This window comes from Malaclemys terrapin, chromosome 1 (genome assembly GCF_027887155.1).
Source record: "Malaclemys terrapin pileata isolate rMalTer1 chromosome 1, rMalTer1.hap1, whole genome shotgun sequence".
Classification (NCBI taxonomy): Eukaryota; Metazoa; Chordata; order Testudines; family Emydidae; genus Malaclemys; species Malaclemys terrapin.
Genome location: NC_071505.1, coordinates 286,534,492 through 286,552,517, shown reverse-complemented (window position 1 = coordinate 286,552,517; position 18,026 = coordinate 286,534,492). Strand labels below are relative to the sequence as shown.

General features: G+C 37.9%; 1 protein-coding gene across 6 annotated transcripts in view; it reads left to right on the top strand.

Annotated features, from left to right (window-relative positions):
• PCDH17 (protocadherin 17) overlaps positions 1-5,378 on the top strand; it is a 101,624-nt gene extending 96,246 nt beyond the window's left edge. For 4 of the 6 annotated variants that reach the window (XM_054013698.1, XM_054013691.1, XM_054013682.1 and 1 more), the window contains one exon: positions 756-5,378. In XM_054013698.1, coding sequence (XP_053869673.1) covers positions 756-1,438 — 683 coding nt within the window. In that variant the 3' untranslated portion in view covers positions 1,439-5,378. The remainder of the gene's footprint in view (positions 1-755) is intronic. The other 2 variants (XR_008443235.1, XM_054013706.1) reach the window with 2 other exon arrangements.
• The last annotated feature ends 12,648 nt before the right edge of the window (positions 5,379-18,026 follow it).

Here is an 18,026-nt window from a genome sequence, read left to right as displayed (position 1 = left end):
TTCAAATAGTGTGTCAAGGCTTATCATTCTTCCAAATTGTATGTATTGAGCAAATCCATTTTCACATACTTTCACCAAAACAAAAAAGGAGGAAACTGATTACATGATCCATTCTCATGTCTAATAAAATAGCAGTATGCATTTTTGACAAGCTTATACTGAACCATACAGATGGAAAATTCCAGTTCTCTATTCTCAGCAGGAAAAGCTGGCTTTTTAAGGAAATCTTTTTATTTCATGACTGTCACCAAGCATAGCAATTACAAACAAAATGGAGGTGACAAAAATGAAAACTCAGCTAGCTGATTTCTATGAAGTGTTTGTGTTTCCAGAGAGCTAGTCATTGCTCAGTTATTTGATTTGAAAAATTAATCCTGATAATGCCTTTTGAGTTCCTTAAGTACTGTTCACTATTTTTCTAGGATGAGTTCTACAGAACAAAGACTAAAAGATTTCTACAGCAGATTAGTTTACAGATGAAGCTCAGTTCTACTGAGAATGATTCTCTAATGACCCCTTTTTATTTCCTTTGGGCTATGTGAATGCTTTAATAGTGAGAGAATAGAGTTAAGTAAATATATTGTCTCAACCAGTTAGTTTATGCAGTCCTCCTGAAATGTTTTAATTATTGCTTTTTTCCATAATTAAGAAATCAGAGGTCAGGCAAGCCAAACTGAGAGCTGATCATAGCCTCTGTATTAGTTTAAAGGAACCCCTAATAACATGAGTTGTTGTTTTTCTCATTTGCTTTACAGAACAAGAAGAGTGTGTTAATTGCACAGATGAATGCAGAGTGCTCGGTCATTCTGACAGGTGTTGGATGCCACAGTTCCCTACAACCAATCAGGCTGAAAATGCAGATTATCGCACAAATCTCTTTGTACCCACAGTTGAAGCTAACGTTGAGACTGAGACTTATGAAACTGTGAATCCCACTGGGAAAAAGACTTTTTGTACATTTGGGAAAGACAAGCGAGAGCACACTATTCTCATTGCCAATGTTAAACCTTATTTAAAAGCCAAACGTGCCCTGAGTCCTCTTCTTCAGGAGGTTCCCTCAGCATCGAGCAGCCCAACCAAGACATGCATTGAGCCTTGCACCTCAACAAAAGGACCACTGGATGGTTGTGAAGTGAAATCAGGAGCCTTGGCTGAACCAAGCAGCCAGTACTTGTCAACTGACAGTCAGTATCTATCACCTAGTAAACAGTCAAGAGACGCTCCATTCATTGCATCAGATCAGATGGCTAGGGTCTTTGCAGATGTACATTCCCGAGTGAGCCGAGACTCAAGTGAGATGGACTCTGTTCTGGAGCAGTTAGACCGTTCAAATCGGGATCTAGGGAGAGAGTCAGTGGACGCAGAGGAAGTTGTGAGAGAAATTGACAAGCTTTTACAGGACTGTCGTGGAAGTGACCCTGTAGCTGTGAGGAAGTGAAAAAAAAAAAAGTGTAGGCTGGCACTTACTTGCCTCTTCTGCTTATTTGGAAAAAAATAAAAGATCGCCCCTGGTTATAACAGTTTTACAGGGATGAAGGAAGACCAATGCTGCTTTAAGGCTTTTAGTGAACGTCTGAAGTGCCCACAAGTATGTTCTTTTCACTGCTCTTTCTTTTTCACATAAAATACTGGTTTCATTTTGACCAAACTTTCATTAGGACAGTGTGAAGTACATTAAGAACCAAGAGAAAGAAGGAAAGACAGTGCCATTTTGACAATCTGATAGGAAGGTATGAGAAATGAGGAATAGAACTACGTCTGATATTTTAAGACTGTCCTCAATAGTTGATGCTGACTTTACTGTTTACCTATAAACCCCATGAAAAGCAGGGTTGAATCATTCTGATCTGTGGTGGATTTCCAGCAGTCACCACAGGCTTCTACTGAAAGTCCTAACAAAGATTTTGTAGTAGTCCAAGCTACACCAAACATTAACATTCATTTGTGGTAAACGTTTCTGTATAAAGTTAACTGCCACAAAAAATGAAACAAAAACACAAACAAAAATCATTCCAGATCATTATTCAAAAAACATATTCTGGTCATTAGTAACACAACTCATATCATGTTAAAGTTAAATGTAAAATGATATAGTCCATTTTGTCCTGCACACACATAAGCTAATTCACTTGATAAAAAGAAAAAAAAGGTTTTAATACCTATTTAGCATTTTAGTGTCCGACAAAAATATAAATAGTTAGCACTAAGTTAGAAACAAACCTGAGGTATAATACGAGTTCGCAAAAATAGTTACCTTTGAAGGGTAATACATGAAACAAAATAACATTATTAACACTTTTTTATTAATTTGTGGACACTAAAATAGCTCAGGAAAGTGAAAATGTCTTAGACATCTACACAAATTACATGACCATTTAAATGTGCAAATGTAAGAAGATTCAATGTGTTTACATCAAATGACATATTTTTATTGATTTATTGCAGATTCAGTGCATATGAGCCAAATTGTTGAGTGTATAAGAGCTATATTGTGTATTTTATTAAATTAATATATAGTTGTGTTGCAAAAATATTTGGGCTTATATTGTAAATGGCAAGTGTTGCCTCAGTAGCTGTCGAACTCTATGAGTTTTGTTTTCTCCTGCTTCCTTTTCCCCATGGAGTGTGGGAAGCACTGCCTCAGAGCAAAGTCTCTTGTTTAATGTATGGTCTACAAAGTACTTCAGTACATAATCTGTTCAGAATGTGTTTGAGTGAGCTGATGGAGCTAACTGAACAGCCTACAAATACAACTATCAGTCATGGTTGTGTGCAAGTCCTTCTATTGCAAACCCATGTTTAATAACAAAAATTACACTTGAACCAACACCTGAAACCTCCTTGTTTTTTTCAAAGCACATATGCAAACAGTCTGTTTAGGTAACACATTCTTGGTTGAAATCACAACTGATCCTAATATTTAATGTTTTATGCTACTGTTAAGTTCATAGAGTATAAAAATGTGTCAGAGCCTGTGTGGTACAAGCGCTGTTTTTTCTGGTTTCTTGGAAAGTGCTATGGTTTACAAAGGTTCTGGGTGCGGGCTGCTTATTTTGTATTTGTTTTTTTTAAACTATTATTTTAAGTTGCGTTGTTATCGTCTTGTTGGAATAATTTGCAAGAGAATCTCTCTCTCTCTCCCCCGCTCCAACCCCCATCCCCCTATTTAACTTCAACCCTTCTTTACGGTGTTTGGCAAACTTCAAAATTGCTTCTAGATGAAAGTTGAAAAAAATACACATTTAAATATTTGCTTAAAATGAAACTCGCACAAGCACAAGAAGCAGCAGAGGAAAAGTTTAGACTAACATTTTCCTCTGGGTATTTTAAATATTCTCTATGACATAGCACCATGAAACACAGTTATAGAAAACTGTGGATCTGGATTACACTAAATTTAAACGGTCATATCTTTAAATGTATTTAAAAGAGTGAATTCAGTTCAGGTTGGCCATTTCAGATCCCACATGGCCATACTTAAATAATATTCATCAGTTCAAGAAACAAAGTTGACCAACACCTGGCTGTGATGTTGTGTATTCCGTGAAAAAGGTGTTCTCATCTAGTCAGTCCTACAATGAATTGTCTTTGGTTCTTGAAAACCAGCCATTCCAAAAGTTTGCTCTCAGCTTCCATTGTACAGAAAGTCTACAATCATATGTAAACAAAGGATATTGTACATGTTTTATCAAGCTACTCTCCATATTTTGGACAATTTGTGTATCTAAAATGTGTTGTTGTCTGTGTTCTACAGTATTATTTTGCCAGGAGATTCAAAGTTGATTTTGCTTGATAGCTAAAATTCCAGAGAGGATCCCTTTTTATTTTGTCTGTCTTTTACCCTTATTTCCATGGTGCCCATCACTTTAGTTTATGAGCACCAAGGTTTTAGTTCAGCCAGTGAAATCCATTATTCAGCTAAACCTAAATCAGTATGTAAATGTAGTCAAGTGACGGAGGCTTCTGTATTTTATAAACAATTTTAACACTCAGAAACCAATTGTACAATTCATTGTATGTGTCTGAAGACATAAAAACACAACATTCTGAGAAAGGGCTGTGCCAGTGTAAAAGAAATTTACCTTAAGGCTCTCTGTCACTAGTGATTTACTAGCTTGAGCTGTTTAACACATTATCTGTATTTAGTAGTGATTATTTATTTACCAGTCTGAGGTAATTCGGAATTCATGACTCACAGCTTTATAGCTGAGTTTAGCAAATCTTGCTTTTATTTAATTTGTCCAGCAACTGCCTTGTGTTGCAGAACTCTGGCATACTGCTTCCAATGAGGCTATCCCAGAATATGATATCTGCTTCATCATTTAGGAGTCACCTGCCACTGCTGTTGATACATCATGATCAACTGATAAAGTTTATATGGGGGGAGGTTTTGAGGGTTAAGTTAGCATCTGTGTGATTAATTGAAGGAAATACCACACATGGGAGAAGTAAAAATATAACTGTCTATCCCTCAACTTTCCTGGAAACAACCCAGCAATTAAAACTAAAGCCCATGGATTATTTCTTGCATTTTTGCGTACATAAGGCAGATTTTAAAAGTGACTTTTTATATTAAATGAAAACTTCCACCAGACAATTGTAAAAATAATTATAGTTACAAGGGGAAATCCATTAAACGACGAATAAAGGCATGAAATATGAGTGGAGAGGAATGGATGTCTATGCCACTTGTATATTAACCTAAGCAAATAATAGAGTAACATTTCCTGTGATTTCATAAAATGTTGACCAACCAAATCATAAACAACTGAATTCAAAATCAGTTAGAAAATTTACCATTTTCTAGGCCTGTCCAGCAGAAGAGAACTTCTCTTGAAATGTGATTTGTCATTAGTGCACACAGGAGATTGTCCATTTAGAAATATGACCATTAAAAAGTCATACAGATCCTAGTGATGGAGCTCAATGCTTTATTCAAACTAGCTTTCCAGCTGTTTGTTGCCTAATGGAGTAGAAATGCTGAGGTCAACAAGTAGTCTGAAGTCTGGCATATTATACGCCCACTCATTATTGTCTAATTACATTCTTTTGACATCAGGCAGCATTTATCAGTGCATTAATTCAAATGGGAGTTTTGGCTATCAAGATTTGTTGATTTGAAGTGTAATTGAATGAAACCTGATTAAGGTCTTGACTTCTCTGGCCCCATTGTTCCACAGGTTGGCAGTTCACATTTATCAACCCTTGTCTCCCCATATGGCTAAGAGCTGCACCAAGTGGCTGGTGAACAACACTAAAAAAACCAAACAAAAGCAGCATACATTGTATGGATTATCTCAACTGCTATTGTTTAATGGCTGTGTTTAATGTGACCTATCTGGAAAATGAGGACTACGAATAAAAAGCAATTACTAATAGTGGTGTTGCCTGCTCTTGCATTCATTAACAGAAAAGAAATGTGTTAAACACTGCATACCACAGGGAGCCTGATGGTAATTACTTTGGAAAAGCAACTTGTGGCAATGCGGCTGTTACAGCTAGTTAACAGTTTGCCAAAAAAATGACAGTTCCTGCTTCATTTATTAGAAATGTGTAACCGTTTTCTCTCAACAGGAAAGTGGTGAAGACTTTTCATCAAGCTGGGTAGGGTTATCTTTTAAGCAGCTGATGTGATGAAGCCCTACAGGCTATTATTACAACAGTATAGAGCTTCAGTAATAGGACTTTACTATACTGGTTTACTACACTGAAGTGAACTCACCAGAAGTATTATAAATGAGGGTCTCAGTTCTCAAAGGCTGTCAGCCTAGCAAGAAAGATCAAATCACTGCTCAAGTGTACATGTGGAAAAATAATCCAGAAGATGTAGGGTTTTGGTTTTTTGTTTTTGTTTTTTTAATCTTAATGTCCTGGGTAACAGAGGTAAGTAATCTCTATTCATATTCTGCTGTAAGCAACATGACAAAGCAATGGGGGAAAATGTTACTAAGTATTAAGTCTGGCTGCTTGAGTTGTTGACAAAATATAAAATCCTAACTAGCCTGTAACTTATTCATTTTTTGCATCAAGATGAATTCACCACATGATGTGCCAAAGGGCTTTTTAAAAGTGCTCTAATTTGATGTCTTCTGTGGTTACCCATGTGGCATAATGATAATAGGTTGATATATGTGGAGCTCTGGGGGAGTTTCTTCCACGGATTTTCAGCCAACAAGAGAATAGTGTTTGCTTTTGACAGATTCATATTTAGATCATTCAGGATACTGCAGGTATTAGGGAGATATTTTTAAATACCCAACTTCTAGCTCACTGTTATTCTAGCATGGTCTTTTGTCCTTTTCGGTTCTGTATTACCAGAGGCTGATCTTTACAGTCCTACAGGAAAGATGGCTATTCACTCATTCGATATCTTCTATAACTCTATTATGCAGAAATAAAACCATCCTGCATCTAATTAGCTGACTACCCTGGACACAGAAAACCCCTATTGTGTTCTTCTCTGCTTTCTGCTGCATATGTTTGTCTTCCCACAGGCTCCATTCCAAAATCCAGCAAGCCCTGTCTATGCAGAATCCTGCCAGAATGTACCTTATGCTCCTGAAGTCCTTGTTTGACGTGGGGATGTTTGCTGTCTTGCTGTCATGAACTCTGCATAATTCAGAGCTTGGCTGGGTACATACTGTATGTAGAACAAAAAGGAATAAACCATCCCAGCTTCCCTTTACCCCAGAATACAGAGTCATTGATTTCTCATTTGGAAAGTGGCCAGTCTGTTGCATAAAGATTGTTAGATCTCCACTAGGCCAATCACATATAGCTGCTTCAGGGTGTTCACTCATGGGACAAATATCCTGTTCTCAACCCTTATATGTCTGAGACAAGAAAGCATCTGAAAGTATATTTCTTCACTTAGTTCTATGTCCCTACAGGCAGAATTTCACTGACAGTAATGGGGAGATGGCCCTATGCAGTACATGTGTAGCCTGACTTGTAAAAGGTCAGCTTAGTATCAGTAGTGCACACAGAAATGGATCAGGAAGTTAATGAGCCATCTTTAAGCCTTTTGAGTCACATTTTCCAGGATGCTTGTGGTGTCAGAGGGATACATAGGAAGCACAATATCGCCCTTTGTTCATTGCTTCTGATTACTAATGTGACCCCGCTCACTATATGTTAAATTCAAGATTAAGAGAAATGTTTCCCTTAATGGTTAGGAGACAGTCTTTTCTTTCTTTCTTAATAGATGCTGGAATCAATCTGTGGTGTCTGTTTTTGTTTTAAAATAACAGTACTGCTTATAGGCATGCATCTTTTCTACAGGTATTTTAGAGCAGATATGATTGGGGTTTTTTTTATTCACACAAAAATGTAATATGTCCACGAAGACTTTTCTATTTTCCCTGATAAGGACACGAACCACAGGTAGATCTTACAGCATGGCCTGGCAGTCTACAAATTTGGGCTCTTGCTAACCTGTGGAGAAAGGGAGCAGTCAAGGACCCTCACTATTTAGCAAGGAGATTATCAGCTAAAGTGCCTCTGCTGCCATTGATGCATCTGATGAAGTGGGTTATATCCCACAAAAGTTTATGCCCAAATACATTTGTTAGTCTCTAAGGCATCACAAGGACTCCTCGTTGTTTTTACTGATACAGACGAACACGGCTACCCCTCTGAAATCTGCTGCCACTGCATCACAAGGAGAGAGGCAATCTGTGACTTATCCAAGACATTCAAGCTTTTTAGGTTAAAACCAGCAGCATAATTTGCACCTGGAAATGAATTGGAAGCCAGTGCAGATGAAGCACGTTTTTAACATGCTTTCAAGAAGAAACATTCCTTAACGAATCCAGTCACATTCTGTGCTAGCTGCAGTTTCTAAAGGCTTATCTACGTGTTGCATTAGTCTGCACCAGAAGGGTGTAAATTCTAGGATGCACTAGCATGTTGCGTACTAACTGGCCTACGTGGACCCTAGTGGCACGCACCCATAGTGTGCGTTAATGTAGTCCTGTTTGAAATGGAACTACATTAGCACACTGGGAACTTTTATTGCACATCAGCAGGGTGCACAGGGGCAAGTTAGTGCATGATGTGCTAACACACTAGAATTTATAACCCTCTTTTGTGGACTAATGCACCATGTAGACAAGCCCTAAGTGGTCTTAAGAAATAGTCACATGTAGCATTCTTTGCAGCAGTCCAGTCTGAAGGTGACAAAGACATGGATCTGCTGATCCATCGAGGCTGAGATCTGCATCCAAAAGAAAACCACCCCTTTCATGCCTGACACAAAAAGTCCTTTTGCCCACTCCTGTTACTAGGGTCTTCATCCGAATTGCAAGTAGCCACTATTATTTGTAACAATGGTTTTCAGTGTAAGTTTTCATTTAATGGTCATATAATATAAGGAAACAGTTTCACAGAAGATAACTTCTATATCACATACTCATTTGCTCTCCAGCTGCTTTTCAGCAGCCCCATAGTGTTTCTCTCTTTTACTATAAATTTTTACTTAAAAATGTAAAACAAAGGATACACTTAAAATACTTTTATTTAATAAAATAGAAGATTTATGGTCATATCCATTATAAATTTACTCCGGGAGTAAGCTTTTGGGGGCAGAGAACCCTTGTCCATATTTAGGAGCCTAAAATACTTGTTGGCACTATATAAATAATAAACATTCACAATGATCTTTGGGTAGAAAAGGTCTCAGTACATTTTAAAAAATGTTTTTAAAATTTGGCCATTTTTAAGATCCTAGATTATAAAAAAAAATAGCACTTCACCAATTTTTTTTTTCTTTTTTGCCCTTTTACAGCCAGATTCTACATTCTTTTTTACTGAAAACTGCTACGGGGTCTGATGGGAGCTCCTGATACAGAACAAAAGCAGGATTGTGCTCTTGTCTTAGTAGATAAGACAGCTCTAAATAGAGATATTGCTTTAACAAGAAATTATGTATATGGTTCATCCATAACCTAGATTATACCTTTTGAGTGTTTTCTATTAAAAAACATGGGAAATAGTCAAACTATTTGGTGTGCATATTATAGTTAATATATTTTATAACTATTCAGTGTATTAAAGTTCATAGCTATATAATGAATACTGACATGGTGATAAATTACAATATCTCTGAAGTCCTATTTGAGTCTAAAATGACTTAAATAAATATTTACCAAGGGGACTGTTGGGAGTGTAAGGTGGGAAACTGAGTCACGAATCCACCCAATTTAGGCTTACTCAATTTTTGCCTTTATTTATACAATTTCAGACTGAAGTATTGTCTCTTATAGTGTCTGAACATAAGTTTATGATAGACGATAAACATAATACAGAATTAGTACAGGGCACAAGTTACCACATTCCCAGGCACAGGGAAGTTCTCCAATATGTCATGATGGTCATCATTGCTTCTGATCCCTGGTCTAATCCTTCAGAACTGTTCCTTCAGTTTGTGGTCCAGGTTTTCTCTGATTTGGGCCTTATTCACTTGGGTGTTTAGCATATTATGCATTTGTTTTATGTGACCCGTACAATATGCATGCACAAGCTTCAATTTACACGACTTTTTATGTTTATACAATTTCCATGTCATTCTGTTTCTGGGTCACCCTGCTCCTGTGACTTCTTGTCATTACAAGTTTGTGTACTTTTTACCTAAAATCCTCCAGCACATCACCTTTGTCCTATCAGCAATAACATCATTTTAATCAAATCAACAAATCTATGTAAAGGGAGAAGAACTGACAAAACCACAATCATGCCAGCAAGGCACTGACCTAAGAGTGACCACATCTAAACTCATTCATTGTCTATTATTATAAATTATCATGGCATAACTAACAAAGCTCTTAATCTTACTTTTTTGCAATTCTTCACTTTTATATTCCAGTATCATAATGTTGTATGTGTGTATTATATGTGGGTTTTCAAAGACCTTTTACACTCAAAGTCCACTTATATTTCTGAATCATTACTCCAAAAAAGTAACATTTGTTAATTTTCCTTGTGTTGCATTTTGAGCCTTAAAAATAGACATTCCCCAATAGGACTGATTCTTTACTGTCTTACATCTTGTGCCAGCCAAGTGCACAGTGTGTGTAAAGCACTACTATTCTGATTTGGTAGCATTTAGCACCCACTTGGCACAAGCTGCTAGGACGTTAAGAATCAGGCCCCATATCATTTGATAAGGACTCACTGTAGTACATCAAGAAAAGAATATAAATGTATAGAACAAGAATAATCCATTACTTGAATAACTTGTATTATTATTTTAACAAACTGTTTTATTAGGTGTTTAGAAGGTAGATAAACAACTAATAATAAATCTTTATCTTTGGCCACAAGATAAGCTTCTGAAAAACATCTATGCTTTCACTTACTCCAGATTCTGTGCCAGTGGAAAGCATCTTAGACTTTGGCAGAGGGCCCTATGGAACCCTGGAGATTGCCATCACCCCAAGCAAAATGCCCAGAAGTTGAGGAATACCTCCATGATGCAGTTAGAGGGCTTTCCCTTCACTCCCTCCCCTTGTTCTTGTCACGCAGACAGAAAGTGGAAGACCAGAAGTCCAAAGTACAGGCAATGCGATGTTGGGGTTAGTTTCCAGCAAGCACGTATATCATAACTCTGATGCCACAAAGCCTTGTTTCCCAGCATCCCATTCCCAGCTCTGATGCCGCAGAGAGTTTATCCCGTCTCCCCCCTTCCTAGCTCTAATGCCCCAGAGCCTTGCCTGTGTCCCTGTTCCCCATTCCTCCCTCCTCATTCCCATTTCCCACCTCCTCCTTAGCAGGCCCCAAATATATCTGCAATGCACACTCTTGGTCCCACCCCTTACAACTTATGGTCATGTTCCATTTTGGAGGGTCATGAGTCTAGGGTCTTCATCCCACCTCTTTTGTGTCCGATGGGAGGGGTGAGGCGTGAGGTTGTGCTACTAGTAGGGACAGGCATTTCTTTGTGTTTTATACCTGCCCCCCATTCCCTCCTTGCCCCTCCTGACTGGTTTCTTGACCTTGGCTTGAGAGAAGAGCCAGGCAGCCTTCCAGTGTATGGTCATATATTTCACTCCCACCATACCCTGTAACATGCATCAGCATGGATGAATCAAGCCACTAATATGTTTTGAATGCCTCCTACCTATTGTGTATTGCTGTCTTACCACCCCCAACTAATGATGTCTTGGTTACAGTTTATTATATATATAATAAACTGTAACCAAGACATCATTGGTATATATATATACACACACACACACCATTGTGGAAGTAATTCAAAAAAGAACATTAGTTTATGGAAGCCTAAAAGGGATAAAAAAGTAACCTATAGAGATCCCAGAGCTGTAAAAGCACAGGTCTCTGAGGTAAAACAAAAAAGAAATGGAAACCACATCACTCTCCACAGCTGTCTACCACAGATGACTAGCACAGATGCTGATTATGAGGACCACCCTGACTTTTCTTCTAATGATAGCAAGTGGTGCTGGAGCAATTTTTATAGTGGGAGTGCTGAGAGTCATTGAACCAAACTGTAAACCCTTATATCATGGAAAACACTTTAAGCCAGGGGCTGCAGCACCCCCATCACCCTAGTTTCAGCACCTATGAATACAGCAGCTTCACTTTAGCTAAAAGAAAAGAGGGGAATATAAGATCAAGGAACTTGGATATAAAGCAAACAAAAGACCTACAATATTGTGCTAAAGATTTTATATATCATTTTAGTTTCCAATTGAAACACCTTTCTTAAAAGACCCATTCCTTGACCCTTAAGCTTAAAAGCAACATCTACCAAACTGATAGCCTTTTAGTAGTTTTAAAATTTAAAACTCTTTGGGATGGGTGTGTGTGATGATGGTGGAGGTAGAGCAGGTGGAGGAAGAGAGAAACAGATAGTTTGGATGTGGTGATGGTGTCAGTTCCTTAACACCTCTGCAGAGGAAGTGAAATGCCAGGGACATGCCATATCATTGCAGTTGGAGGTGAGGCAGGAAGGCTGGAGGACATCTGAATTAGGCTCTCATACTTGAAGAGCTTTGCTGGAGCCTGGCCAAGCTTAATGTGGGATCAGGAATGTAAAGCTGAGACAGCTCTGCTGATAACTGGTGATTCTTTTAGTCCAAGGTGCTGTTCACATCACCTCTTGCCTGGATGAAATCCAAGCATTTACAGGCAATGACAAATCTAGGCAGCAAGGAGCCACCAGAGGCTGCAACTAAATCTTGAAACTAACTCACAGCTCCTTCGGAAGTGTTTTACAGCCGTCCTCATTCATGTTTCTTTGCTTAATCCATCCTAATTATTTTTAAGGAATACCAGCGAGTACTAAGCTGCATTTCTAAGCTTACAGGGGTGGACCAAAGAAAGACCAGCCTTTGGACATGTGCATATTGTTTTGTGCAGCAGACACAGTTTCTGAATGTGGCAGTCAGTTAAAATTCACATTGGTTTGTATTTGAAAAGCCACCTGGTTTTTTGTTTGGGAAGGTGTTTCATAAAATAATCCAGGATGACAGGCTTCTTTTGCTAAAAGCAGGCACAATTTAACTACAATATAAATATTAATCATAATCAGTAGTCCACACTGAGGATTTTAGTTGGCATAACATGCACAAATATGCAACAGTTACGTAAAAATTGAAGTTATTATAAACAGTAATTAATACACTGTATTACCAGCATACTAAAAGCACTTTGCTCAGCATTCACTGCTTTAAAGACTGCATCAAAGTGGCAGTAAAATGTGCACCAGATTTAGTAAAGCACATCATCAGCCTTAGGGTTGCTGTTCCAGTGGTGACTCACATTACTATCCACAACATGTGTTGCAAACTTGTTGGATTTTATTTCTGCTGGAATCTTGCTATATAAAAAACAATATAATTGCTGATTTACCACTGCTGTTCAATCTAATTTACTTCTTAATGGTCCATTTGCATAGCAGAATTTGCATTTTATTTCACAAATAATGTTATGACTCCACCTGCCCTACATACCAGAATGGGGAGATGGAATGGCACCAGAAAAGAAGTTAGAAATTTGCTGCCCTTATCAAAGTCTCCCACAACTGGGGTAAAAGGGGAAGGGGGAGGAGAAGAAGGGGGATAAAGGCACAACCTATGTACCAAAAAAAAAAAAAAAGAATGTGTTCATGCCCTCATTCTCAGCTTTCTTTGGCTTCTGCAATTCAGAAGAAGTAATTTTCATGTGATGCTATCACACGCCACCATCCCTGTAAAATCTTATTCATTTTGAAGAATGTGTCAGACAAGTGTGAAGATATATGCAAACATATATTGTTTTATCAAGCCATAACATCACTCCAGCATAACTACCCCGTTATTGACTTGGACCCTGTCTAAACACTGCAGATCACAGGTATATTACAAGGGATTCCTCAGCCCACTGTAAGGTGATCACAATAATAACAAGTTAGGACATTTTTTGTTGTTTTGGTGACAGTGCATATTTACTTCATTGTATTTTTACTCCTTCTTCAAGGCTCAAAACCTGGGGTGACAGCTGTCATTTTAAAGATAACTCATTACAGATTTTACAGAATCCTTTAACAGATGGGTAGGTCTTTGTTTCCCAGGGAACACTAACAGGTTAAGATTTTCATGAGCTTTTAATCATTTGAACAAAACTTATATACATCTGTCAATTATTTAGTAATGTTAATAACACAGCAAGCTGAGGATGACAAAAGATTTTTTTTTTCCTGAAACCACAGCTTTTCCATAGAAAGCAGAACAAAATTCTTCGGAAGAGTTCTTTTCCTCCCAAGCAATGATGATAAGTGCCACTATTTGTAATAGTGAATTTTATTTTTAAGGGATCTGTCTGCATAGCCTTCTTTGGCGCCTCATAACCAACATTAAAACCATAAATCATTAAAACGTACAGTAGATAAAACATGACAAGATAGAACCACATGAATAATTAAAACTGAAGTCATTGTTTAGAACTGATAATTTTGTCCAGGTGCAGAATAGAGGTTTCCACTATGGCACTTTTTCAGGTCCTAGTGTTGAGTATTTCACAGGTCTAGGACTTTGGAGGCCAAGATACCAGGAATCTACATACCAATATATGCTTTTGGTCTTCCTCATGCCCCAATCCCAGCTCCTTGTTATATTAGGGCCCGAGCCTGCAACCCCCTCCTCAGACTACTAGTTTCATTGCAATGGCATTTTATAATAATTACACTGAAGTCATTCAATGTGCAAAGTGCAATTATGCTTTGGTTCAATATCTGTTATTACCACTAACTAATATCACCAGCAGGCTAAGTGCTTAGGTAAAATACTTATTAATACCCACTTATTTTCATACTGAATGCATCACACTTCAATTACTTTGAACATTATACTTTTTGATTCTAGTGCCTAGCACAAAAGTCCCATAACGAGAAGGTAACTACAGGGGTTAGATATAATTGCAGCATCTAGTATTATAAAAACATCTCCTATTGCCTTCTATAGGCCTACTTGTATGAGTAAGTCTTTGCAGGATCAGACCCTTATTAGTTCTACTAGTAGTATTACAGTAGCACCCAACCAAGACCAGGGCTACATTGTGTTAGGCACGGTACAAACACAGTAAAAGACATTCCCTGCCTTCACAAGCTCACAGGAGAAATGTAGACAGAGGGTGGGAGAAAGGAAGTATTACTATCTCCATTTCACAGATGGAGAATTGAGGCACAGAGAAGCTGTTGCTTCCCGTAGCTCACACAGGAAATCTGGGATGGAGCTGGGCATAGCTCTCCAGAGCTCAGTCCTATACCTTAACCATAACACCATCCTTCTGCTTACCCTCAGAGGCTGAGGTAGATTATGGGGCAAAAAATAGGATTCTAATATGTTTACTAGAATATATCTGTATTCCATGAGTGTTTACCACTTTTCCGAGTGCTTATATCTTTTACGTGCTTTTCCTTTCATCATTGTGGCATCAACTTAGTCCTACTGCACTGAGTTTCCAGTATCTCAACAGAAATTTCTAAGGCCTCTGACTTGTCTGTGTCCCATCTCATGGAAACAATACATTCTGTGGTCAAATGCTATTTTGTAAAGTAAGACAAGTGGCAGCTGGCACCACATAGTTCTGTTATAATGAAAACATGAGGTGGCTGCCATTTCACAGTCCTGCACTAATGAGAACAGTAGGAGGCTAGCATTACAATGGTCTAATGAAAACAGGAAATGGCTGGCATTCGATTGGTATAATGAAAACAGGAGGTGGCTGGCATTACTCTAGTACAATGAATAAATTAAGATTTCTGGCCTTACCAATCTCATCTACATTATATATGAACCAAGTGCACACAATGTAGGCTCAGTCCACTCAAAGTCAAACCAACAATGAATATAAACAGAATCCTTCTTTACTGCATTTCGAAGCAGGAGGCTTAATTTTGCTGTACCTTTTAATTCTTTTTAGTGAACGCGGGTGAAAGACAAATGAAATGATAGGATAAAAAGAAGGCACACAATTTGCACAGATCCTCCTTTTCCTTAAAAAAAATACTGTATGATTTCTCATGACTAACCTGTTAGAACTGAAGGTTAAAGTTGCTCAGCAACAATGAAATCCAATACTACAAGAGCTTTTAATTGAGTTTCCTACTTTTTGTGGGGGAGGAGCAAAGTGTGTGTGTGTGTGGCGGGGGGAGAACAAGTATCCAATGGCTACTAAATGCTTTGTGGTATTGCATGTAACATACAGAAAGAGAACAAGGGGGGGAAATAAATGCTGAGAAGAAAAAAGAAGTTAAGCACAAAATCAATCTTTCAACTAATGGGCTTTCTTCTCAGAACAAAAAGGTCAGGCGTTTTTGTTCCTTGCTTTTCAAGCTAACCTCTTTAGTTGACTTTTTTTTAATTATTACTGCAGAAGAGAGTCTGGTGTGTAGCTCTCTGACAATAAATATACAACCATCTTCTGTTTTATTGTGACTTTTACAACCATCAGAAACTGATTGATTCTCAGTCTCCCTAATCTGGCTGGATTCACCATCAAGTTCCTGTAGTTCAAGGCCAGTACATTAAGATATTGCATCAATCTACTTGTACAGTACCTTTCAGCTCCTCAAACCCCTGTTCTTTTTTATCTCCAATATCAACCACATCTTTCTGGATATCTTCCATTTGAACCAATAGACAAGATCAAGCGAGTATAATTTCCAAAGCAGCAATTAGTATGCTGGAAAGTTCCAGCATAAAATGTCATGCTTCCTGCTGCCTAGTATTCTGTCAAGAGCCCCAGCTTCCCTGCTCAGGCTGCAATGAAAATATTCTAGTCAGGTACTACTGAGTAAAGCATCAGTGTGATGCAAACAAGGTACAGATAATCAAATCAAACTTTCTAATCGAGTTTTGCTATGCTGACACTCTTATTTCTCTCTAACCTGCAGTTTGCATGTTGTTTTACAACACTGTGGAATTACTTAAAGAATAAATACTTGTGAGTTTATGAAATCCTTTTATGGCCAACATATATCTGAGAAAGTTAGAGGGTGAGGGAAATAATCTTCCTGTGATGCCTCTACTACTAATTTGATTTCTTTACATGTCAGCCTAACGTGCTTTTTTCTCTCTACTGTGATATATTTTTTGAATCACCAGATCCCCATTTGGGGGTAAGGCATGTGGAAGGTTAAAGGTAAAATGAAGTAAAGGCAGACATTTTCCCCCAACTCCTTTAAAATGATTAAAGCTCGTGTATTTAAAGAAATGCATCTTTATACCTTCAGGATCAGATTTTAATCTCAGATGCTCAGCAGTGCTATCACTGTGTTTCATAAAAACTGCTGCTGTGTATTACTTGTGCTAGCCGCAGACGTGGCTTAATCGAGATAGGAGGCGACGCGTGCCATGCATCTGAGATTAGAATCTGGCCCTCAGCCATTAATGCTGGCATCCCAGAAACCAACTGAGTCCTCTGCCAAACTTCTGGGATTTGGATTCACTGAATCCAATTCACAACCTTTAATCCCCAAAAGCAGAATCTGTTTGAATCGTGGGGTCTGTGAAACATCCAGGTGGCAGTAAAATTGTGACATTGCCTGTACAAGCACAAGGAATAGTAAACTCAGTTTAGGAAGCTGGGAGCTATTTTCCAACCCTGAAGTTTTTCATTCATTGATTACTGTGGACTGTTTAGCAGTCTGAACTTCACCTATTGCACCTTTTTAGCTTATTTATTCTGCACAGTGACCATAATCATATTGTCTGCTATTGTATGCCCATGCCGCCACACTCTGTTGAAATATATGAGAGCTTATGAATATTGCATACTGTAAATTTGCTTGACAGGTCTCATCACTTTGTAAGCAATATTTTTCATTAGCCAACTTTGTAGTAAAATGGCATTTTGCCCTATTTTCAAACTAACAAATTCTGTCAGGGATGGCATCTTTATTGCATTATTAAATACATCAGTCAATACCACCTGGTGTAATTGAGTCTTGTTATGTGATTCAGATAGTCGTTTAAACTATGGATTTTTCAAAGTCAAATCATCTGGCAGAAAGAATATTGTTTTAATGGAATTTTAGATAAATGCTTACTGTATCACCGCAACCACTAGTCCTGATTTAAGATAATGAATTGACCTTTCCTCAGATGATACTCAAAATCATTTATAATTGTGTTGTACAGAAAAAGCTGCAATAAGCACTTGATTATGCTTGATTTCTGCTTTGTGCTACATATCAAAACCAGCACCTGACAGTTATAGCGAAATGTGAATGAGTGTGACGGTGCAATTATTTTTGAGAAGATAGAAGGACTTAGCCAAGTTCGTTTTAAGCACTTTAAAATAATAGTAGAGATATATGGTCCTTTTTCTCTCTCTCAAGGTCTATGCAAAAGAGAAAAGGGCTATCGTTAGCAAACTATATTGAATGTTCTCTAGTGGAACGTTAAAATGAATTTTTAAAAAACCACCAGGGAAAAAATCATGGGAAAGTCAATGGATTAAAAATGAGCCAACCAGTTCAGATAAACTATCATCTGATTCAAATGTATAAGTTTGAAGCTCAGGCA